This window comes from Enoplosus armatus, chromosome 10, assembly GCF_043641665.1.
Source record: "Enoplosus armatus isolate fEnoArm2 chromosome 10, fEnoArm2.hap1, whole genome shotgun sequence".
NCBI classification, from domain to species: Eukaryota; Metazoa; Chordata; class Actinopteri; order Centrarchiformes; family Enoplosidae; genus Enoplosus; species Enoplosus armatus.
In genome coordinates this window covers 8,861,498-8,886,528 of record NC_092189.1, presented here as the reverse complement: position 1 = coordinate 8,886,528, position 25,031 = coordinate 8,861,498, and the positions used below count along the sequence as shown (strand labels likewise).

At 42.3% G+C, this 25,031-nt stretch overlaps 2 protein-coding genes and 1 pseudogene across 2 annotated transcripts; all 3 read left to right on the top strand.

Moving 5' to 3' along the window:
* Positions 1-647: 647 nt before the first annotated feature.
* On the top strand, positions 648-11,668 carry eda (ectodysplasin A). Its single transcript, XM_070913715.1, has 8 exons — positions 648-971; positions 7,405-7,504; positions 9,322-9,360; positions 9,674-9,844; positions 10,193-10,227; positions 10,349-10,400; positions 10,971-11,101; positions 11,408-11,668. Exons 1-8 carry the CDS (start codon positions 648-650, stop codon positions 11,666-11,668), a joined length of 1,113 nt encoding a protein of 370 aa, XP_070769816.1.
* Positions 11,669-12,823: 1,155 nt separating this feature from the next.
* Positions 12,824-14,802, top strand: LOC139291848 (tumor necrosis factor ligand superfamily member 13B-like; annotated as a pseudogene).
* Positions 14,803-15,732: 930 nt separating this feature from the next.
* On the top strand, positions 15,733-18,105 carry LOC139291599 (transforming growth factor beta activator LRRC32-like). The gene is made up of 2 exons (XM_070913685.1): positions 15,733-15,822; positions 15,995-18,105. The coding sequence occupies exons 1-2, from the start codon at positions 15,733-15,735 to the stop codon at positions 17,870-17,872; spliced, it is 1,968 nt and encodes a 655-aa protein (XP_070769786.1). The 3' UTR covers positions 17,873-18,105.
* The last annotated feature ends 6,926 nt before the right edge of the window (positions 18,106-25,031 follow it).

Genomic DNA, 25,031 nt, shown 5'->3' with positions numbered 1-25,031 from the left:
CACTGGGCAATATTTACCCAGGGCTTTGAATCAATTCTTCACTCCAGACCACCACGCCATGCGCCACCACCCATGTGCCACCCACATAACAAAACAAAGTGCCAAACAAAGTACACCAGTGAAAAATAGCATGTCCAGAGTCCTAAAACACATGCATAAACAATATACATTACATCAGTGAGCACCCCTCCCTGTTCGCACTCACATAACAGAAGATAAATCACTGAGGAAGGTCACGAAATGTTTTTAACTGCCTCAAAGTGCTGAGTAATAATCACACGACACTGTGAACAACAAACAGATAGAGAGAAGAGGGATATTCTCACAATATCGTCTCATTATCATGAGCTCACAGGCGCTGCAGCTGCTCAGCTCCTCCTGTAGGTGTCGCTCAACTACTGCACCTGGTGCATCCAGCCCCCCTCCAACCTCTGGCCCGGATTGCCAGGCTTCGTAATTTGTCACTGGCCAATCACAGAAGAGGTGGGCGGGTCTCCATTGTTACTACAGATACTCGAAGAAGTTTGCGCCGACCTGCCGCTGCTGCACCTATGAGTCTCCACGTTAATGAATAGCCGCGGCCCGCGCGAGACAAACGAGCTGATTATGCCGAGATAAAGAGCATCTGGCTCGCGCTCTGTCCGATAATGGCATGCGATGGTTCATCCGCGGAGGATTTCCCGGGCAAAGTGATGCCCCGAGCGGCTCCCTGCACGTGCAACAAGAAGTGCAGGAGTCGGAGCGGCAGTGTCGTCTTCCTGGGATTATTCCTGCTGTCGCTGTGTCTGCACGCTGTCACCCTCGTCTGCTACTTGGATCTGCGGTCCGAAGTCAAAAGGGAAATTATCCACCAGAAGCGGGACACCATGTTGACACTCGCGGGGAGTGACCTGGCTGACCCGGCGGCGGTGCTCTCGCCCGGCCACCCGCGACTGGACTCCGGCAGCAGCCGCGGCGGAGAGGGTCATGAGGTAAAAAACATTTAAAAACAAAGTGTAAAAAAAAACAATTTTTTTAAAAAAAATAATTAAATGAAGAGCCGCAGCAGCTCACTCAAGGCGACATTGTTTTCATTCCTCGCACGGAGGCTGTTCGTGTTCATTCAACTCCGCTCAGTCCTCCTGTTCCCGTATCACGGTGTCAGGTTTTGTGTCTGTGCTCTGTCATGGCATGTTTTCTGGGCAACTTCGTTTACAGTAGCCTGTCACGAAGTTTTGCCAGCTCAGTTTTCTCAGACAAATATGTTTTAGAAGCAGCGCTCCCGTGTGTGCGTGATTCAGCCTCCTTGGACAAAGATGCACAAAGGTATAAGCTTCACGTCTGTCACCTGGCCAAAGTCTCCTGTTCAGGTAAACGCATCCAGGTGGGAATATCAAGAAAGTTAGGAGATGCATGGTGCAAGTGTTGCCTTCATGAAACAAGAAGCTGCCAATGGGGGGAAAAAAAATCCCACAACTCATTTACTCCAGAAATGGCTTTTTATATTTTTCCCCTCATCTATCCACATTTAACCCAATTTGTCTTGTTTCCAGAGCTCCCCCTGAACAGACAGAGGTTGATGCTCAAAGCTTAGGCAGCCTGCCCAGCTGGATTCCCAGAGACGGGTCAGTCAGTGTGCTGGAGCAGGTGGACGGAAAAATTAACTGGATCACCAGCAGGTGCAAAGCCCAAGGGCTGATGTAAATTCATCAGGACTTAGATGGGGCAGTTGGTACTTGGAGCTGAGCCAGCCTCGTCTCACATGTGTTTTCTTTTCTGGCAGCGGGCTGATTGAATGTTCATTGTGTTGTCTGTGGCTTTGGCAACAGCCCCCCCTTCCTCCTCCACCACCACCACACAGTAATTTCATCAGTACAAAGGGACCAAGTGTAGGTCTCAACTTTGCATTGCTTGGCTCAATTAGCTCACATGTCACCAGTTGTGTCGCCTTATTTGCAGAGAAAATAATCCTCTGCGTGGCTAGACATCTAGTTGTGCAGAACCGTCAACTTGACAGTCACCCGGAGGAAGCTATTCAGGATGGAGGCATTTATTTCTATGTAGGAAAGATTATCGAGATCAATTGCCGGTATTGGTGCTTGCCCTGTAACATTTTCCCTTCACAAGTGGGAAGCTCAGCCTGTTCACTCAGTCCTCAGCATTTCCTCTGCTAAGCTTATTTTAGTTTGGTTTCCCTGGTTAAAGCCAAGCGAGATGGGCCTGGTATTCAACCCAGATGGTGACGCTTCATGAGGTGGAAGACTGTGGCCCAGCTGTAAATATTTAACAGCGCTGTGATGCTGTCCTTGCCAGATGTCTGCATTAAACAACTCTGATTACACATCCCACAGTTTACATAGTTGGAGAAACAGGAGCATGTGGCATTTGGACGCAGCGGCCGCACTTGTTAGCTTTTCAGGCATTTCCTTTGAAGAGTCTCTTTTTGTAGAGCTAAAAAATTGTTTATTGGATTTTTCACACAAGTCTTCTTCAAAGGCACCACGGCAGCATCAGTGAAATCCAATGTGATGCACAGGTATACAGACAAGTGTGACAGAACATGAAAAGTCTTTCTAGAAAGCAAAGAAAGTAATCAGGTATAGGAACAAACATACATACCACATAGATATACAACAGTCATGAAGTGCATACAGTACTAGTGTATTGTTGCGTGACCTCTGCTAAGATGGACTTGTCCTCGTTTGTGGCTGAGATGAATTTTGAAAAAGACAAGCGTCTCATCATGTAATAACAGCTTTGCACACTATATTTATTGCACGTCAGATAGATTTCGACGGGGCTGGTCAGTGTCGAACATAAATCAACTTTTATAAACAGTGCACTCAATGGAAAGCCAGACATTTTCTGGCATAATTCTCTTTTTTAGCAGCTTCTTGAGACAAACTGAATGGAAAGAGAACTTTTGCTCAGTTGAGATCATGGCTTTAATGAAGATAAAGGTTATTTTGATTGGGGAAAAAAATGGGGAAAAAGTAATTGACGTGAGTTTTAAGATGTAAATGTTGTCGATGTAAGTGCTCGTGGAAAAAACAAAGCTTAAACTTAACTTTGTTGATTGTGAAGAGAAAACACCGTCCTGTGTTTATTCTGGCGCAAATTTTGTTTTAATGTAGTAATATTGAATTTAGTTTTTTTATGCAGTTCACTGAACAAAAAAAGCTCAAGTGGACCTATGAAGACCAGGCATTTTGTACTGAAAAATTGGCAGTGATTGTTGCTAGATAAGGATCAGGGCTTTATAAGCTGCAATACTACAAGTCAGTGTGAACAGAGGACGGGCAGCTTGTAACTCAGGCTGTGGGGTGATGCAAGGCAAAGACAGAAAATAAGGCAAAACAGCAAATGCTATCAAACCAAATTTGTAACAGTAAAGCACAATTTGAGCCTATCTATATCTGTCAGGATGTCCATAAAATGTTATTTTATCAGTTTCCTCAGATGTAAGTGCAGAAATAGAAACAAGATGTTTTTGCAGTCTAAACTGGCACTTGAAAGGTTTATAGATCTTCAGAGATTTTCACTCACTGTAACAGGAACAATATATAATAAAAGCTTCAGGAAGGATAGAAACATTTTGGGGAGATATTTGTCGGAGAAAAAGCACTCATTTCTGGCATGCACTTTGAAATTACGTACCACTTAACATCTCACACTTTCTCAGATCCATCTAGTTGCTTCTTAATGAGAGCAGATGATCTGGTCATTTATGATCTGGGCCTGGGAAGTGAACAAACAGCCTCAACAGTCACAGTTGGTATGCCCTTGAGCAAGGCAGTAAATCCCAGCTGTCCAGCAGATCTGCGCAGTTCCCAACAGTAAAAGCCCCTCCCAGGTGTGTGTAGCCCTGAAGGTCTGAAGACTGTGATGCAGGGCATTACTGAATAGAGCAAGTGTCACCCACAGTCAGCCTGACCCCCGTTCGCCTGACCACAGTGAGTGAAACGTAAAAGTCAATCCATGGTATATTTAATTGTGTTAGTTCAGATAGCGTTTTATTCTTGAGCCTAACATTTTTCTTATAACCATTATATGAAATAATTTTCTCCTCTGATGTATGCCTTCAAAGTCTCACAGAGAACAGATGCTGAAACATCTGGAGTCTAGTTAACGGCTATTAAAAAAGTCAGTTTGATGGGACACAAAGTCCTCAGCGGCATACAAGCTCTGGGGCGCCGGGGTGGGCTGTCACCCACATCTACTTTAATTGTGACCAGTGCATGATTAGTTAAAACAGCAGTATCATATTTACAGATAGAGCGAGCCTCCATATCAGGATTTAATCAATATGGACACGATTGTCATAAAAGCACCAGGCAGAGGAGGTAGAAACATCAGAGATGTGCGGCTGCAAACGTTTCCATATTAAGACTGAATTGTCTTGACAGACAGATGGCGTAGACGCCCAGTGAAGATTAAGACCAGAGTCACAAACATCTACCAAAATAATAAATTCTCCAGGCATTCACAGCCTTCAGCTAGAAGTCACTTGGCCTGCGGTGTTGCAACAATCTGAACTGTGATTGGCTGCTGACAAGCAACATTTCCCTTAAGTTTAGCTCCACAGCTTTTTTTAGGTGACAGTCTATGGATGCTGTTATTAAATCACCCGAGTTATGGTTTAAAACACATGGCCTTCCAGAGAGCAGTGTCTGATACTGGCTGAGGTAAGGAAACTCCTTTTTGTATGACATTTAAGAAGTAAACACGCTGTCATTGTTCTATCCAAGAGTGTGAATCACAGGAGTATTATGAGCCGTCAGTTCTCAGCAGTATGCTTGCCATTAAAGTTAGTAACGCCTGCACAGCAGTGGTGGGCACCCAGTGTGCATCGGGCACCCAGTGTGCATCTGGCACCCACAACCACCAGCCCTGAGTTTCACCCTCTCAACTTTTGTAACCTCACAGTCTCAACCGCAATTTAGCTTCACATTTTCACTGCTAGTCAAGATTTAGAGGCAATCTTCAACCCTAATCTCTGTATTTGTGGAGAAATGTGAGCTAGGAAACAGTATTGGTCATAAAATACTCAAGCTGTGGCATTTTATTTTAATAAACAGCTTGAAGAGTCCCGAATGTCAGAGATTTTCGGTAGTATGAGTGAAGAAATGGGTCAAAATACAAGCCGTTGTAATAGTAAGTGTTAATAGGGCCAAAAGAAGTCTTGTGATCACAAAATTACACATCCCTGGGGTGACTGAATTTTAGTCATATCCTCACGGAGCAACAGGGAATCGCGTCCTCTGTGCGCAACTGCACCCCCCCACGCTTTGAAGATTTGAAAGCCCTCTAATTAATAGCATTTTTTCCCCTTGTGCTGAAAAAGAATGGTTTACTCAATAGTTGGCACTTGGCATACATACCAACACGTTGTCATCCTGATTTACTGTAACTCTGCGTGCCTTTGAAGGGTATGAAGGCTGTAAATGTTGTAATGAAGTGAAATGAAGCAAACAAGGGCGCAAAACCATTTCTCATAGTCGTATAATGGAATAACTTTTTTTTTCACATCGCTTTGTTGTCTTCATCTAAAACACCAGCCGCACCAGTTTGGTAGTAGCCTAGCAGATTGCTTGTTTGTTTTTTTGTCGTTCGGCTGGAGCTTAATCTCGGGCCAGAAATTGGCTGTTGAATCATGTTTGGCTGTCAGAACAGACGAAAGTGTAATGCCATATGCCTGAACATACACCCAGAATCCTTTTGAGAGGTAAAAGCCCCCTATATGCCAACAGCTGGAGAGGAGATGTGGAGACACCTGCGCACCAAATGAACAGCAAACGTCGCTGCTCGCGGGAACATCTGGAGGTCTGTGTGTCGGTAAACCATTCCAACACATACTCCTCCATCAGGCTGGAATTCCCGTGCTTATAAGGTCAGACATGGCTGGCAGCTGGTCAGGGATGTAGACTTTAACTACTTTGAGCTTGCCCAACACAGCCAGCCGGGGGGGGGGGGGGGGGGGGGGTTGACATGATACAGCTCATCCCTCACTGCAGGGGGGGGTTCCCACATCTGAGACGAGGTATAGAAGAAACTCGAAACATAACTTTTCCTGTCTGTCTTCTTATGGTCTTTCAGTGGCTCTGCTTGGAAACCACACAAAGAGGCACTGGGAGTTCACGCTGCATTCAGGAGAAGGAGATTTCTCGCCGTTGGGGGGGTTTAACAACTATGTTTACTCGAGCGTCACAGATGGAAATGCGGAATATGTCATCTTGTACCCAACTGGGATAGGCCTCCCATGGGGAAAAGAGGGGTCAAAGTGTCTGTCAGTAAGCTTGTCTGATCCACTCCCAGCAGTATGAATAAATGATCATGATCATTATTTATTGTCTTTTGACCCATGTTAAGGTGTTGCACGTGTCACTGCTTTGGAGATGTCGGCTATCCAAACTCCAAGCAGATGTCCAGCACGAATACATTCGGGTCTGTCCTCAGCCATTGAGAGCCTTTATCTCGCGGTCTTACCATTATTTATGCTGACACTCCAAAGTGTGACCGAAAGCGATCTCGTATATTTGCGAGGCTCGACGAAAAGAAGGCTTTGGGTGGTCTTGTTGTGTTTCCAGTGCCGAGTTTCTTTGTCTATCGGATTCTGGGAATCCTCCAAAGATGTGATCACAAAACTGGCTGTTCTAACTTTGAACACTTTTAAACTCTGCATCCTTAGCACGAAACGTTTTTGGTTTTTGTGTGTTGTTGTCAGAGCCGGTCCCGTCTTGAGCGTGTTACAGTCAGGTCAGCACGTCCTACAGAGTTCATATGAATGTAGGTCGACCAGAACCAGTCACATAAGAACACAGGCATGTGGTTTGTCCCGCCACTCACTCGCCCATGGGAACACCCCACCACTGTAGCATAGCATTTCCTGTTTTTAGGGATGAGCTCAGACCAGCTACATCAGATCCTTTTCTTTGACTCCATTTTTTTTCATGCTACCTCTGAATAGGGCTGGGGCCAGGTGCCATATGAATGGGTATTGCTCTCAGATTAACCACAATTCATGTCCTCCTTTTGTACAAAAAGGTGAATTTTAGAGCAGCCGTGTCCAGGTGACTGTCTCAAACGGCAGAAACACAGACAAAAGTGACTTGGGTTACAGGATAGGTTACAGCCCCAATGGGACAGACAATGACTTGGCCACAAGTGAATGTGCTGGCTGACAGTGTCTCACATCTTTTCAAATGCCCCAAGTTGTCTCTGTGCAAACATTATACCCCAAGAATAGAAAGGCCACTTGTAACATGGGTTTCGCTCTCAAAACCTTTTGTCTGCTTCATGGAATCAATATAAGGTGGTCCTGGCTGGTATTCATATTCGCAGTGTTTAAGCAGTGGCCCTTTTTGAATTTCCAGCTATATGAATTTTCCACACTTTCCATTAATATTTCCTTTTGTTTTTCACCAGGAGAAGTTACTGCACAGAAATGGCGACTTCCACGCCACAGAGGATAGCAGGGGCATAACTCAGCGAGCGAAAAGGAGTCCCGGCAAGCAGCCAGAAACAGGCATGTTGTTTTCTTTTGTTGGATTTATTATCACTTACTACTGCTGTGCCTCTCACCTTGATACAGATACAGCTGAAACTTTGTATCCCAGGTCTCCCCTTCTGTCTTTTTCAGGCTCAAACTTCACATTCAGTACAATTTAATAACAAAAACCCCACAAACCATTGCTCTGTGGTGCACCTGCATCAGTCTATTTTCTGGATATGTACTTGGCAACGGCCTGGTCCTCCATTGAGCAATGGTCTCTGTAACTCTTGTTTGGGCTTTTGGTGGGCTTAAGGCTCTTAAATTTTGGAAACTGTTTGTTAATGGTTTCTCACTTTTTGTGGAATAGATTTTTTACTGCTTTGTGCTTACTTAAGCAGCTCCACCACAAAATGTTGCAGAGTTTATAGAGCAAGAGATTAGACAGAATGGGATTGATTATTACTTGGATAGCAAACAAGGACAACAAGGGGTTTTGGAGGGTTTCACCAATTTGAAACAGACAGCCAAGCCAGCGTTGATTTCCCCCCGTCTCGAAATATCAGGCCCCCGAAATATCAGCTCTAGACTTTGGAATCCATCTGTGTTATCGGTCAGGTCCGAACCGTCAGAAAATAAGACCAAAAAAAAAAAATCACTTTGTAGAACATGCAGTCATTTCAAGGAACCAGGTGGCCATGTCTGAAAGAGACTTTGATGGCTTTCATTAATTCCACCAAATTGATTTATCGTAATCAATAGCTCCACAGAAAACCATATGGCCAATATGTCTGAATTTGCTTTTGTAGTTTTTGTTTAGAATGTGAGCTATGCAAATAAAAAAGCGAAGCCTTTGAAGTTTCATGTCTGAGAGCAACAAGTGCAGCATGATCACAAGGCATTCCAATGTCTGTGGCGTGACACTGAATACTTGGGGGGAAGTTTAGTGATTGTGTTTAAATTAGAAGAAAAAACTCACCTTTGAGACTTTCTACATAAATCAGTAAAGTCCCGAGCCTCTAAACACTAATCATTTCCAGGTCTCTCCTCTGCTCTCAGCGCACAGACAAAGGCTTTTGTAATCTCAGCCTTAGATGTGTGTGTGTGTGTGTGTGTGTGTGTGTGTCCTGTGTTTGCACGTGTGTGTGCGTTCTGGGCACTCCTAACGGGCACCAGATTCCAGATAGGGCTGCTCGTTAAGAGAAATCTATGCGGATGCATCCAGTCATTTAGCCAGAGGAGAAACACTGGCCATATGTTTGAGGGGGACTCAAACTGTGAGGTTTTAAGGTTAAATGGCCTTTGTAGTTGTAATGACATGGTAAACACAAGAGCAGCGAGACGGCTTTTTGAAAAGGATTCTTCAGCTGCACACAGAGCACACACACACGCAGATGCACACTAAGTGCATTTTGTCTTTCAAGCACTGACACGGATGCCCCACCAACATCCACATGCACGCACACACATGCACATGGTTGTAAAGGGGAGCCACACACACACATGCACACACACTTTCATCTGCATTCTCCATCTGGGCTTAATTCAAAGAAAAGGATTTTGGCAGGATAAAGTATCTCTCTAATGATCTTCTCCAGTTCCACTGCCTGTGAATGCTTAAGGCACTTGTTCATACAGAGGAGGTGAAACCACACTTACAAATTACTACACCAGAAGATACCACAGACTGACATACCTCCACCCCAGTGTTCAGTGCAGAACATCTGAATCTGTTATTTTAGCCCATTTGGGATACCTGCACGGCATGAGCTGGATATTCGAGACGTTATCGGAGATGGTAATTGTTCAGGAGACCATTTCAAGCTTAATCACACTGTTTTTGTTTCTTACAGAATCGACTGGAAAGGAAAGAAGGAAAGAGAAGAAAAAAGGTAATACATAATTCAGCCTACATTTCAGTCATCTTGGTCATTGATTAGACTGCTACCTGCTGCCTGCTTTCTGGAAGTATCTTTGAGATGTCGTCCAAAATCCAATAACTGTATTGGCTTTCGATATTTGATTCTGTCCATCAGGGACGTTATTCCTGCCTCTCATCTCTCTTCATATCAGAATTTACAGTCTGTGCAGATGCTGTACAGATTGTAAATTTGTGCTTTTAGGCAATATAATTAAAATTGACTTCAAAAGATTAACCTGGGCAGGTTTTTAGTTGGCCAACCATTTTGCTTTCTTTCTTTCCAGGGAAAAAAAGGCCTGTGCCGGGCCCCCCTGGTCCTCCTGGTCCCCCGGGCCCACAGGGGCCACCGGGCATCCCTGGAATCCCCGGCATTCCAGGAAGCAATGCTGTGGGGCCTGCAGGACCCCCTGGACCCCCCGGGCCACAGGGACCTCCGGGCAATCAAGGTCCAGCAGGTATAAAACTTAAAATAGAAATGACACGATAACATGCTGAGATAGCCGAGACTCAAGTCAGAGGACTGGGAAACACCCCCAAGTTGAGAGATTTGTTCTTAGATTACACTATTTTCCTGCATGTAGACACGTTCCCACACTAGAAGGGGGCTCAAGCTGTCAAAATCGATGAACTCATAGCCTCCACAGTGAGCATTTATGATGCAGGATGTCAAACACAGTGTAGGATAGCGGTGATCTATCTTTAAACTATGTCAGCGTTTGTTTTGTTTGAATCATCATCTCTTCGTTGTTCCTCAGCCGTGTCGAAGGCCAGAATTTTATCATGTCTCTCTCTTATTGTTGCAGGGGTTCCAGATAAGATGAAAACAAAGGAATTCCAGGTAGAGTATGTCGCCTATTGAAATTTAATTCTATCCCACACAAAATCCCTGATGAAACAGCTGTTCTCTTGTTTTTCTGCGGATCCAGATTAGTCACCAGAGATCTTTTTTTGTTTTTCAGCCTGAAGTGGTTCATTTGCAAGGGCAGGAGACAACCATCCAAGTGAGAGAAGGTGGGTCCTCTGTCTATTCTCAGTTGTAGTTACACCACTGTGTTTGACACAAAACAATAAACATGCCTAATTCCTGTCAATGTTCCTTGTGAAAGACCTGGGCCTGCAGCTGTTGTACTATACACATCCCTGCTAAACCACAGATTTACTTCAGAATAAATATAAACATCTGGTTGACAGCAACATGCCAGATTTAGTCTTGCCGTAGTATTTTTATTATTTTCTTTATTTGTTCACCTTATCAACACAATCACTTTTTTATGGTTTCGAGGGCTAAATGTTGCTACCAATATTTCATATAAGATTATATAAGATTATAGTAATCCTATAGCTCATATAGGATACAGTATACAGTTATAGGCTTATCTGTGTTAACTCGGGTAGAGAGCAGAAGCGTTGCATGCTTGCAGATCCAGGTTATTCTGCATCACTTTGTCTAAAAGGAGTGTAAGCATCATTAGCAGGTTTATGTTTTCTGTCGGTGCTCAACTCTGGTTGTAATTAAACACCGCTGATGACTGTTTATGTTGACTGTTTTGACCTCTTGTTTGTTTGTTGTGACATGTTTAGATCTGTCTGAAGGCATCCTTAGGAACTGGAAGATGGTGTTCATCCATCACCGTGTGTTTAAAATGCACCCTCGCTCTGGAGAGCTGGAGGTGCTGCTGGATGGCGTCTACTTCATATATAGTCAGGTAGAAGTGAGTACGGTCCTTGACGTAACTCTTATAATTTACAGTTCAAAGTCAAAAGAACTGGCAGTTATTCTGTAGTTAAGCTTAAAAGACCTGCTTGCGTTGCTTATCCATAAATGTTTGAGTTATATTGTAAGATATTTCTTTTCCCTCTCCTTGTGGATAAATGTGAGTGTCTATAACTCAAAGCCTTGTTGGCTACTCTGATATTCCAGCTGTTTCAGCTTTAAATAAGCCTTTAAATATCATGTGGACTTGTTTTGAGTACCCCTCTCAGTCTTGTGTGAATTTTATGTCTCCCCTCTCCACTAGGTGTACTACCTCAACTTCACTGACATTGCCAGCTATGAGGTGATGGTGGACTCCAACCCGCTCCTCCGCTGCACCTGCAGCATCGAGACGGGCCAGCGTAAGTTCAACACCTGCTACACGGCTGGGGTGAGCCTGCTCCGCGCCGGCCAGAGGATCTCCATACGCATAGTGTATGAGGACACCCTCATCAGTATGACCAACCACACCACCTTCCTGGGAAGTGTCAGACTTGGAGAGGCTCCATCTGCTGGACAGAACTGATAACTACACAGCACACCAGCCCTCTGCAGACATGAAAAGTTGCTCACAATGGTCAAATCAGTAGCAAGCAACCTCTAGCCCAAGTCTTGCCCCTGTTTAGAGGAAACTTATTAAAATTGAGGAAGCCCCTGGGTGACTTTTGGCTCAATTTCACAGCTGTGTATTAAGAAGGACAATAAAGACTGCTACGCTTCCCCTCATTGATTCTGTGCAAAGAGATCAGCCTTGATGAGCCAAATGCCCTCATCAAACAAAAGTTCCTATTTATAGTCACCATTTTGTGTCAACACAGATGGCATCTCTCTTTATAACAAGGAAGGACACTGCGCTGACATATACTTAATATTTACATATGTTTTAAGTGCTGTTGAATGATAATCTTGTATCTCCAAAAACACCAACTATTCAAAATGTTTTATTTGCAGTTTGTATACGTGGCCTTCTTAATTCATTAAATTATATTAACAGTTATAATAAGTGGTTTAACGAGGGGTGTAAAGCTCCATATGCCCCTGGGTTGTAAAAATGAAAAATGAAGAGCATATAAATGTTCAAAGCAAGTATAAAGGTATCTATGCAAAGCTGAGAAAAACCCATTAAAACTGGAGTTATAAGGTATTCACAGAGCAACAGCACTATATATTTTGCGCACATTTGCACTACAGCATCCCTGCAGAATACCAGTGATATGTTTTGTTACAGTGCTATTGTTTAGTTACCGTATGAATGAATCCATGTGGAAAAATGATAGTTGTTTATACGTCTCTGTACATATTGTATATAAAATGGGATATACTTTTGTAAATGGAGTTGATTGATGGATTAAAATGTTTCATTTTATGTCTAAACGCATTTGTCTTCTCTTTTGTGTTTTTGCAGCGGGTGTTATTGATTTAAAAGGTTAAAACTTCTCTTTCATATTGGGACTCTGCTGGCACGAGTACTGACGAGAACAAATGATGTTCTTTGAGTGAAGCCTTTTGTCTTTATTAAAATGTGGCTTTTACTTTGACTACAAGTTTCACAATACGCTGCAAAATTGGCTCTAATCTACATGCAATCTAAATGCGTTCCATCTTGAGCAGCAGAGAGGACATAGTTCCTCATTTAGAAACTAATCTTGAAACCGAACGTTTAGGTTTCCGGGGTTAACTGATGTGTGACCTCACCCATTTGAGTAACTTGAGGACATCCAGTCTGTCTCACAATGCTTTACAATGCTTTATTATCACTCACAGCATTTATGTTTTGTCTTAGTCTTTTCCTGGTGCACAGAGCCAGTGTTTTAGAAAATGATTTTCGCAAACTCCAAGGGGACATAATTCTACAATTAAATCAGCCACGTTCTGAGGGAGTCAATGGGAAAATGGCCAAGATGTCTAAAACAAGGGAGGTATGTCACTGATTATGCTAGATGGAGTCATCTTGGACAATGTACTACTGAGATTTATGCCATTAGTGAGTATTCAGATAGCACTACAATAATAAATTTTCTCCTAATGCTTTGTTTTCTCTTAGGACATCGAGCCAAGTACTTTGCAAAAAGCGCAGAGTTCTCTGAAGATATTTTCTAGGAGAGTAAAACGGGAACAGGGCAGCTGCAGAGGTGGGCTGGAACTGCGAACTGAAAAATGTGTCCATTTGTTACGGTCTAATCTGGTAGTGAGACCATAAACAGTGTATGCTAAGTTAATAAAATTAAAGTATGTTTATTTCCACCTCTTGCCAGCTCCAACATCATTCCTGCAGTTAACAGCTAACACTAACAAACAACCAGACATGAGAGGTAAAACTGAATTCAAGTCTTTGGCTTCAGCATCACACCGTATGCCATTATTTTGAGTACGTGTATCTTGCCTTCTCCCACAGGAAATATAATAGTGATCCCTTGGACTGTTTCTGAGCAGCAAGGAACTGCAATTTCACAAAAGGAAAACAGAATTGTTGTCCAAGAAGATGGTTATTACTTGGTGTTTGGACAAGTATTGTGTCACTGTAACTCAAGCATAACTAAGTTGATATTACATCTTGATTTGTTCCAACTATTTAGCTAATGTTCTGCTTAATTTACAGGTTTTGTTCAAAAGCCCGAGCACAGTTGTGGGTCACACCATTCGAAGTTGGGGTTCCACTGAAACAGGGACAGCATCAACAGAGCTCTTGCGTTGCCTTCAAGAAATGCCTGATGCAACTCCTGCCAACACATGCTACACTGCAGGTCAGTGAGGCACCACTGTGTGGCCGCTTAAAGAAATAATTACATATAAAGAAACACGCTTGTTCGCTTTCTTGCCAAGAGTTAGGTGAGAAGATTGACACCACTCTTGAGTATGTAAATATAAAGCTACGTCGAGCACATGGTTAGCTTAGCTTAGCACACAGACAAGCTAGCCTGGCTCTGTCCAAAGCATAAACCACATATGCCCACCTTATATACCTTGTTTGTTTAATTCATACAAAAACAGTGTGATAACAACACGTTGAGGTTGTATGGTGGTCACATGTGGCCGGGGGTAGGGACTCCCTGGAGTGTCATGGTCACCCTGCCAGACTGCTTCTGGCCAAGAAATAGTTCTGAGATATATATGTTATCATTTTGTGAGACACTGGTAGATGAATTTTGTTATCTTTGGACAGAGCCTGGCTAGCTGTTTCCCTCTATTTCCACTCTTGGTGCTAAGCTAAGCTAAGTGGCTGCTGGTGAGAGTGGGGGAGCGAGAGAGTGGTATCAATCTTCTCCAACTCTGGGCAAGAAACTGTATTTATACATATTTCCCAAAATGTTGAACTATTCCTTTAACTTTAGCAGCCTCTCCACCATTTTCTCAAGACACCAAATGAGGGAATATCTTTTATAAGAATGGTGTTCGTCCCTCCAGAGACTTGTAGAGCCTATGCCAAGGAACATTGAAGCTGCCTGTAGTGGCCTTACTAGGAGACACGTTATCAGTTTTCCTTTAATTTGTCACCCATCTTGTATCTCCCCTGATGCCCTCTTCTATGTATCCTCTGTCGCAGGCATTGTGCAGCTGCATCAGTACGACGAGCTAGAATTGGTGATACCGTACAGGCCCCAAGCCCTCATCTCTATGGACGCAGACTCAACCTTTTTTGGTGTCATACAGCTAAACTGAAACATAGACAGTATGAAGACGATAACTATGCAGCTGGTTGTTGCAGGATGTAGGAAACTGACACTGAGCTGTGTGAGGGGATGCTGATAAAAGACCTGAGTGACAGCAGCAGGAAAACCTTTATTAATCTCAGGAAAATACATAATGAACTTTTTAAATGAACTGCCTATCTCATCTCGTCAGGTTTTTTCGGAAGACGACTACTTTTAAAATCCTTTAGCTTTAAAAAATTAAAGTGTTCTTTCAGGTAGTTCACCTGGGCCTGTCCCCTGGCATTATTTATGCGTGCTACCACCTCCTTTCATCGGTCTATTTTAGAACATCTCTTTGTACTTTGCTGAGGGCTTCCCTCCAGCTCCACCTCCGCGCTGTCTGTTTATTTGTTCCTCTCGTCTATTTTAGAATGGTTTCCGTTGTCCTCAGACTATGTCAGGAACCAACAAAGGTATAAATTTATATTGCTCGGGGGGGGGGGGGGGGGGGGGGGGGTTTCCTGGTTGACCTGAACTCCTCAACAATGTAAATACTTTGATATATCGTGATAAAATTAAAGTTGTTATAAATGGGATAATATGGCTTAATATAAACAAAGTCTCGATATTCTGTATTTCAGTTCATAATTCGTTTTGAATGTCTGCATCAGTATTAAACACAACAATTAAACACATGAATATGACCACCTTTGTCCAAAAACCTGTTTTTCAAAAGGTCCTCTGAAGTTTTCTTAATAGAAAGTGATATATCAGTGGCCAAGCCTTTATTGTCTAAATATAGTATCCATAATGCCTATCTGGTGTCCACAGCTGTTTTCTCTCCCTCACTTTTTTTCATGAAGCATGGCTATAAGAGGGTGTGTGTGAGAGTGTATACGAGCTCTGACAACAGTAGTAGGTACAGTTTAACAGCAGCAGAAGCAGCAGCAGAGGGAGAATGGTCAGACATATGTCCTCTCATCTCCTGCTACTCTGGTCACTGTGCCATGACCTCTATATAACTGGACTGACATATCATGAACCAAAGGTAGGCTCAAGATGAATAACTTAAATGTTAAGTGTAATATCATTGCATTGTTTTTTTAGTCCCTTAAGTTGCACATTTTCTGTTTCTTTAGATCTTAAAATTGCGAAGGTTGTTTGACATTGATTTCCATGGCTCTCTCTTTGATTATGATTAATGTTCCTTTCATTTCAAGGAGCAGTCCTGGAACAACCAGCATCTCTATTCTGTCCCTCTGGATTTGGATGTGAGGCTTCGAAGACTGGACCTGTCCAATAACTTCATCAGACAGTTGCACACACTTGCTTTGCCATACTTGGAGCAGCTGGACCTGAGCTCCAACCAGCTGGATCTCATCTCCGAAGGGGCTTTTGAAAACCTGGCTCGACTTGAAGAGTTGAATTTGTCCAGCAATGTGCTGAACAACAACCTTGGCAGTAACAGCAAAGCCCTCCAATCCATCAGTCGACTGAAGACTTTGGACATATCAATGAACGGTTTGAGGGATGATGCAGTGGCACTGTACCTTCGAAACAAATCTTCTCTTGATCAACTTAACATGACGGGTAATGCTTTAACAAGACTTTCACACAGCTTGTTCAAAGAGAGTAAAAGTTTGAGGTCCATTACTATTGAGGACAATCAGATATCAGTGATAGAACAGGGCACATTTGAACCATTGAGCCAGTTAGAGATGCTGAACTTGGCCAAAAACAACCTTGCATATATCTGTGATTTTAAATTACATCAAGTTAAATATCTGAACCTCAGTAGAAATTCAGTCGAGTTCTTTGTCACACTTGAGGATGACCAGCTGTACAGGCTTGAAATTCTTGATCTGAGTCACAACAAACTCCTTTATTTCCCGATTGTTCCCAAAAGGAACCGTTTGAAGCATCTTTATTTACAGAATAATATGGTTGGTGCCTTGAATTCAGAGGCTACAATGGTATCCGAGGCCAATGCTCTTTATAGTGAAATTATGAATGAGAGAACAGTTAGAAAAAATAACCTACACTCAAACTGGAGGCTGATGCCACTGATTCATATTGACCTGAGCTATAACCACTTCAGGTCTTTCCCGCTGGAGACTTTGAGCCTTCTCTCATCTTTAGAAACTCTGAACTTCAGTTACAACTGTCTGCAAAACATCATCTGGAATGTAAGAAATGATAATGAATCAGGATACCGTCGGCAGCTTTTCTTTCCCTCCTTAAAGTACCTCGACCTGCAAAGCAATGGCCTTGCATATATTTCCCCGCTGTTTCTCAATGCGCTCACGCGAATAGAAACATTAAATCTACGAGACAATTCTGTGCAACCTTGTGCCTCAATGGACCATATGCAAAGTTCCCAATCAACACAGCAAATGAGACACAACACATCCTGTGTTGTGTTCGGGCAATTGAGAACTCTTAAACACCTCAATCTTAAAGAAAACAACATCAAAGTGCTTCACCCAAACACATTTCAAAAAACCTCTTTGGTTTCTCTGAACCTTGCAAGAAATTCACATATGATGATGCAAGTGGGTGCATTAGAAGGTGTGCAAAATACTCTTCAGTCCCTGATAATCAGTGAAATAAACATGACCAGCTCTGATCTGTCTTTACCCTGCATGCCAGCATTAACTCAGCTGAACATATCTAACAACCACATAGATATGATACCAAGCAGTTTGAGCTGCTCTCCTCTCAGAGAAGTCGACATAAGAAATAATACATTTGCATCTTTAAACCATTCTTTTATTCTCACTTTATCTGTACACCTCAATCGTGTGTATATAAGTGGAAATCATTTTAACTGTTGTAACAGTAAATGGCTGACAATCCTGCATGAGTTGAAGGTAAACCTGCCTGACATCAGTGATGCTGTATGCTTCACAAGTGATAGAAACATTGCGATGATGCGGTATCTGAAAAACCCTTCAGTGAATTGTTTGTTTCATACAAAAGCACAGGAAATTCACTTTGGACAAATGATCATAATTGTTTTATTTATAACTGTAATATTAGCAGTGTTTATCGTATTCACCAGGAAAGTGTGTTGCACACAGGGATCATCTATAGTGTGACATCTAAAATCTGTTGTCATTGGTTTCTTTTGTACATTGTTCTCTATGCATATGAGTTACATAAAGTAAGCAAACCTAATACATTCAGTGAGAAACTGGAGGGCAAACTGCAGCAACTGAAGCGTACTTCCTGTGACTTTAGTTTTGCGTGACTGATTTTACTATTAACAGAAGTGAGGCTTCTGCTTAGACTGTAAAAACAGACTTTCAACTAATAAAATGCAGTAAAATCATCTGTCACATTTCTTGTCTGTAGGACTTGCATCGCGCTGTGTGACCTGTGCAGCCAAAATGTTGTGATTGAAATTGGCTTTACTGACTCCCAAGCTGCTTGGTTACTGCGGCGAGCCAAATTCACTTATCAGGCGGAGAATTTTTGCAATGTTTGTTTGCAACTCAAAATTTAACTTTGGCTCAATTTTTTATGACGTCTGTGAGGCCTTGCACATCATTCCCAGAATCTAGACTGAACCCCTGAACAATTCAAGACAACACCAGTAAGAGCCCTTGCACAAGTTTCTGTATAGAAATACATATATTCTACATAAAAATAGCTTATTTGATAATACATATCACTAACTGCATCTGTTTGTGATGTATGATTTATGTGACTCAGTGGTAAATGTGGAAACAGTTATGCTGTACACAATAAACATGTTGTACCTAATAACCACAATATGTTGGCAGTCTTCCTTTTTTGAATATGAATCCCTCATTTCTATACCTGCTAAATAAATCACTGAAGGTTTGTAAATTTCTGTTTTTAGTTGAGCAACTTGAATTCCACCAAGTCATAAAATATTGACTGGAAGGGCTACTATCACTCAGTGTGAGGTGCCTTCTCACTCAATAAATCTGACTGAATTTGGATCCAATACTTTTCAGAAAATAAGATCCCTCTATGTAGCACATGATCATTAAAATGAGGCTCAACTAACAACACATGAACGCACTTTGAAATTGATCCCACGCTGCTGATCCACAAACAGTGAGGTGAACAAGCCTTGTGATATGTTGTAAAATGCATCTGAAATGGAAAGATCTCAGAAACTCTAAAGATTTTATTACAATCTCAGCAAGTAGCTGAGAGTACACTGGAGAGAAACTGCTGCTGCAGGAGGATATCCTGTTGAGCAATCCTCTTATTGTCTTCTTATTGACACATCCTTCTCCTTTAAACTGATGCAAAGTGCCATGTTGCAATTGTAATGCCCATTAGCACTTTGTCCACTGGGTAGAACCAGGGCTGGGATGCCTGCGTTTGTGTCAAACGAGCCAGGTTGCCTATCAATCTGGCTCTTGAGCAATATAACTGTAGGAAATGTCTTTGTTGCCCCACCCACAAGATTTAGGTAGTAGATCAAGTAGCAGCTTGACAAGTTCAAGCAAAGAGCACTCAAAGAAAAGAACACTGTGTGGATAGTATTAGGTGTAAAACCATAGGAATGCAAGTGGCAAATTGTATTCATTCTTCTGCTTGGTGGTTAATGGCAGCTGGCATTTAGACATTAGCAGCAGCTTGTTTGTTAGCACATTAGATCAAGTATTATAAGCTTGTATCACTGTCAGTCTCTCCCTCCAGGCTAACTGTATTTCCAGTAAAACCCAATCCTTACAAGTATCTTACATCAGTGACATCCACAAATGTAGCACAAGTCACAGGCATTGCCATTAGTGTAAAATCTCTGTAATCCCTTAACAAAGTTACTATCTCAGCATCCAGCTGTTTTTTTGTTCTCAGTTTCTCTTTTTGTTCTATTTTCTATTTCAAAATATGCTGACCTGGAATTATAGTTTTCTTATATAGCCTCTGCCTCACTGGCTGCTGCCTCCGACTTGCTTACCACTGCCACACTGCTGCACATACACTTACCTGTACTATATATGCTTTCACATGCCCGTCCATACTGTATATATCTGGCCTACATTGTATTCATATTTATTTTACTGTCTATACTATCTGATCTATAGGGTATACATATATTCATATCATACCTCCAGCTGTTTATTCTGTATGTCTCACTATTGCCTTACTTGAATGCTGACTGTATCTTAGCATATTCATATCTATCCTTACTGTTTATTACCGTTGTCTCAGTACTTGTACTCTGTGCAATGCCAAAAAAAAACTGAATCTAATCTATTCTAAATGCATATAATCATACTCTTCTAATTTTCCTCTTTCTCTTCAGTGGAAACAAGAGACTCAGGACACATGTCACTTCTTTGAATTATTCAGTACACACTTGTAGTCATATAGGGTCTGACTTAGCAGCTGTACTATGTAGGGGAAAAAATGTATATAAAAAAAATATTGGATTTTACTCTGTATGGGTAGATACTCAATATCAAAGGGTCAATCAGAATCAGCTTTATTGGCCAAGTATATGTACATACAAATAGTTGAAAGAGTGAAAAGGTGATCAGGCCCGTTCAGTACTCGATCCATGACCACGGAGGATAAAGGATTCCTATGAAACCATCACTGTAGCAAGCAGCCTTAATTTGCAACCCGTGACCATGAATCTGTTAAACCCTTCACACACCCCACTTCACCAGCACGACGCCTCTTAAAAAGTCGACTATGGTGACAGATGAGCTGAAGAAAGAGTAGGACACCCGCAAATCAGGGTTTTCAATGTGGCGGGTATTAGCTCTTCGTTGTCTGCAGTTGGCAGAAGAAAGAGCAGGACACATTTTACTGACGACTGCGGCTGGAAGAAGATGAAAAGAAGGATTGCCTCAATTTGGTGACTCCTCCAGGACCAGACACCCCAAATCTGCAAAAGAGTGCCGTCAAAACTGGTAATACAACACCTTCATTGACATTTTTAACGTTAGTTACATAGCTAATTGTCTTGCTAGTTAGCTAACGTTAGCCGCCAGACGTGCAGTCAGATCCCCGCAGCAGCACCGCCGGCAGACAGCCCTCCCGGACGACCATGACTCCTCAGCAGCAGGTTGTGTGCCGCCAGCCGCACCCCTCCATGATCACCCAGAAAGTGCAGTTAACCTACAAACTGTTTTTGCTTGAAAATGCCCGGAATACTCTTGAACAAGAACTTCTCAACTTCACCAACAAGGTAATGTTAACGCTAACAGCTTAACATTCACACATGCTAACATATCAGATGGTCATTAAAGATGTATTTAGGTAGCTAGCAAGCTCAAAGACCACATGGTCTGCTAAATTAGCCCAAGCAAGATACATTATAATCTGGCTAGCCAAGGTAAATCGCATGCGATTGTTTCATGTTGATATAATTTTCCAACTAATTGATTGATTATGAAGTCTATAAGATGTCAAAAAATAGAGAAAATTGTTATCATAGGTTCCCAGAGACCAAGATAATGTCGTCAAACTGAAACCCAAATATATTCAATGTGCAATTATAAAAAATAGAGAAATTAAATGAGTGAATGTTTGGATTTTCTGGTAAATTGTCAATTGATTAGATTGTCTTTCTGTCAGTCAATTTAAAAGCACAAAATCTTTCCTGCTTTCAACATCACTTAACCTTGTTTCACTTCAGGCATATGAAGAGGTTCAAGGTTTCTTGAATTCATCTATTCCCACCAGTGTGTTCAGGGATCTCACAAAGGCTTTGGATACCAAATGTCAAACCGTCTACAAACTCTCAGCTTTTTTAAAGGACCTCACAGTTGGTAAGTCAAGAGTTAATCATACAACATTGGCTGCCAATGTAATATTGCAGATATCCATGTGTTTTTTTTACCATATTTCTTGATGTATTACCACCAGCATTGTATGGGTGTCCAGCGTGTGATTTAGGAAAATATTTTCAGTGCAACTTTTATTAACAAAACACTCTCTCTTTCTGCTCTTCTCGTCTTTACAGAGCCACAAGTTTGTGTCAAAAATGGAGTGAGAACAAACCAACTTAAGCCACCCAGAGACAATGGGATCCTCATGACAGATGTTCTCAAGTTTGGGCCCATGTTGCAGAACTCGCTCATGGCGAGCTCCATAGCCAAAGCAGTCCAGGTGCTTGGAGCCACAGTGTCCCTTCAGCAGTTGAAACATTTCCTCATCTCCCAGCCTGCAGCGGTCCAGCAGGATGACATGATGTTCAGCATCTCGTCCAGCTACAACAGCACTGTTGCGACCACAAGCTTGTCCTCTAACTTGAAGGCTGAAGAAAAAGAATATGCTGTTGTTTTTGAGGAGAAACGCCCACCAGATGCTGTGATTCTTCCACCTGTCATTGTTCAGAGTCCCATGATTAACACAGAGAGGCCACCACTACTGCTACCTCCCATACCAGCTATACTCCCAGAGATCAGTAACCCTAACCCAATGAAAATAACACCGCTAATAAGCTGGGGATGTGAGGAAGATGTCCAGGTGCAACACCAAAAACAAACATCCTCTCAGCTGCTTCACTTCCTCAGAGCAAAAGCTAAAAACATGGGTGCACTAGAGGTCACTGTCATGGAGTGGCGGAAAAGTAAGTACACTTCAAGTTCGCCACAGTCACTGTCACCTACCATCAAAACACAAAGCTACCAATACAGACATGTTTTGACAGATGATGATCTCGGTGTGCTCGCTCCGAGAACGTTGAGTGCAGACATTGAAAACCAAGCCCCAGTCTTCAGAGTAAAAAGAGTAGAATCAAGTGGCTCTCTGACCTACACTTGGGTGATTGCAACAAAGACTGAATTGTGGGACTTTGGAGACATCTTCACAGAGGTGGGACAGGGGGATTCTGAAGCCAGCCCCTTGGAAAATAACAGGAGAAATAAAACAACTCAGGTGGAGAACTCCTGCGTAAACAAGCAGTGGAAAGCCCAAACTCTCCAGTGCACAGAACCTGTGCATGAGAGCAATTCTGCTCGCACTAAAATGCCTGCGATCACCATTCCTGAGTTCCATGTCCGGAAGTTTGAAGAGACTGAAGTTGTGGTCTCTCATATCATCAGCCCAGGCAACTTCTACGTCCAGCACGCAGACTCCGTCATGAAGCTGCAGGCCCTCACAGAGTAAGTCGTTCAGCATGGATTCTAATCTCGTCTGCTTTTTCTCAGCTTTTCTTAGCCCTCGCTGATTCCCTGATCACATGAACAGAACTTAAAGAGCCACTTATCCTTTTTGTTCATTACTGCTTTCTTTGTAGATTTTTCTTTCTTTCTTTTTTTATTAATAATCCACATGTTTCTGGTTGTCATTATTTTTTTTTCATTTGCAGCAGCTGGAAAGCCAGTAGTTCATATGCCGAGCAGAACTGCATTCCAGACATTGGAACCCTAGCAATGGGTTGGTTCCCTAAGCAAGAACAATGGTGCAGGGCTCAGGTGACGAAGATATGTGGAGTTAGAGGAGGTGGGTCCAGTTTTGTGTATTGGAATGGTTTTGCAAATGCATACCTCTAGATGGTAGCAGTGTCTCTCTGCTTGCCTGTAGCCACTTGGGAATTCCTTACATGCTCTTTTAGCTTAACCTGCCACGCTCTCTGTCTTTCTCGACGTCAGATAACAATGCCAGTGATGGTGCTGGGAGTGAGACATCCATCAAGGTGGAGGTGAAGAGGCTGGACCACGGTGACACTGCCTGCCTGTCACTGTGGAACATCAAGGAGCTGACCCCAGAAATGGCCGACCTGCCGCTTCAGGCTCTACAGGTTTCACTGGCAAATGCGAGTTCCCTAAGAATCATTTTCCACATGTATTTAGACTACCACATAAAGCTCTCAGTGATGAACACGTTGAGATTTTCTGGGACAGGCGTGCAGATTAGACCTCTCAGGATTTGCATACATGGAAATGGTTAACATACTGTGCTCTGCTTTGAGAGGAGAGACTCAGTTACAGTATTGGCGTTTGTCCACATGATTAGTCACAGCCTTATCTTTTTGCTCAGTGATAAAGGAAATGAATTATCTCAGTTCATGGTATTTTTTGTCGGTTTCCTCCCCCCTAGGTGACGCCTATGAATGGGAGTGATTGGACTGAGGAGGCAATGGGCTGGTTCCAAGCAATGGTGCACAACAGGACGCTCTATGCCAGACTTTACCCACAGGGGCCCAAAGTTGAGCTGTTCTTGGAAAAGGGAAAGCTTGGAGCTATGAGGTACTTGAGTATGATTAATTGTGAATTATAAATTTAGAACAGAATTGTAAAGCTGATCAAGTCACTAATATTTATTGACACATCTAATGTTGTTTCTGTCAACAAGTGTGCCTTTTTTTCGTTTTAGTTTACCAGCTGTCGTACAAATGATGTATTTTGTTGAATTAAGTGGTATAGTGACTGAATATATGCTTAAGTTGACCTTATAATGTGTATATACTGTGCAGTTTGAAGGCCAGTAACTGCCCAGTATCTTAACTCTACACTGGTGTTATTATCTTCATTTCAGGAGGGGTGCATCACTGTCTTTGAGACTGGCCCAGAACGGACATGCAAAGCATAACAAACTGAAGGCTGTCGGCCTCATGAAAAGAGGTCAGTAGAGTTACAGTTTGGAAATTGCTTACCCCTAAATTGTGCATCGACAGTAGGTGGCAGTGTAGTCTGTCTACAACCAGAGCCGCACTCAGCAGCACTTTCATTCAAAATCTTCCCCAGTGCCACCACTCTCATTCTCACTCATATTCTTGTGTTTTGCTTTTTAGGCACTGTTCAACTTAAAATGAGGAAGCAACACTCTGAGTGGGAGAAATACCTCATCTCACGCTATACTCAAAGCAAGAAGTAATTCAGAAAGCAGCCAACTAATGTCAAATTTTACAATGCAAATGGCAGCCCTGCCATGTAGCAGACAAATTTAAGCAGTGAGACGTAGTGATTCTTAAATGAGTGATAAATCATCCAGTTTCCGATTGACCATCTGTGTACAAATGAATATACAGTGGGAGTTAAGTAAAGGTTGCACATTGACAAACTGCTGTGATTCGAACTTTGCAGTACAAGGATAAATCAATTACATTACATTAAAAAATTAAATATAAATATAAATACAATTGAGTTTAGTTTGGTAGCATGTATCATCTTTCTTGTGTATTTTTGTCTTATGCTTCAGTTCATGAGCTATTTCTAGTGAATGTAAAGCTAATATTGGAACCCAAGAAATGTCTGTTTCTGTCTTTCTTTAACATATGTTCCTATTTTTTTTAGTGTATAACAAATTGTGACTTGA

What these genes read in the sequence shown, in the direction of transcription:
- eda (XM_070913715.1), top strand. Translation starts at nt 648, where the DNA reads ATGGCATGCGATGGTTCATCCGCGGAGGATTTCCCGGGCAAAGTGATG. An exon ending in GGGCAATCAAGGTCCAGCAG is followed by an intron (nt 9,845 to 10,192) that starts GTATAAAACTTA and finishes TTATTGTTGCAG; the next exon opens with GGGTTCCAGATAAGATGAAA. An exon ending in AACCATCCAAGTGAGAGAAG is followed by an intron (nt 10,401 to 10,970) that starts GTGGGTCCTCTG and finishes TGACATGTTTAG; the next exon opens with ATCTGTCTGAAGGCATCCTT.
- LOC139291599 (XM_070913685.1), top strand. Translation starts at nt 15,733, where the DNA reads ATGGTCAGACATATGTCCTCTCATCTCCTGCTACTCTGGTCACTGTGC. An exon ending in TGACATATCATGAACCAAAG is followed by an intron (nt 15,823 to 15,994) that starts GTAGGCTCAAGA and finishes TTTCATTTCAAG; the next exon opens with GAGCAGTCCTGGAACAACCA.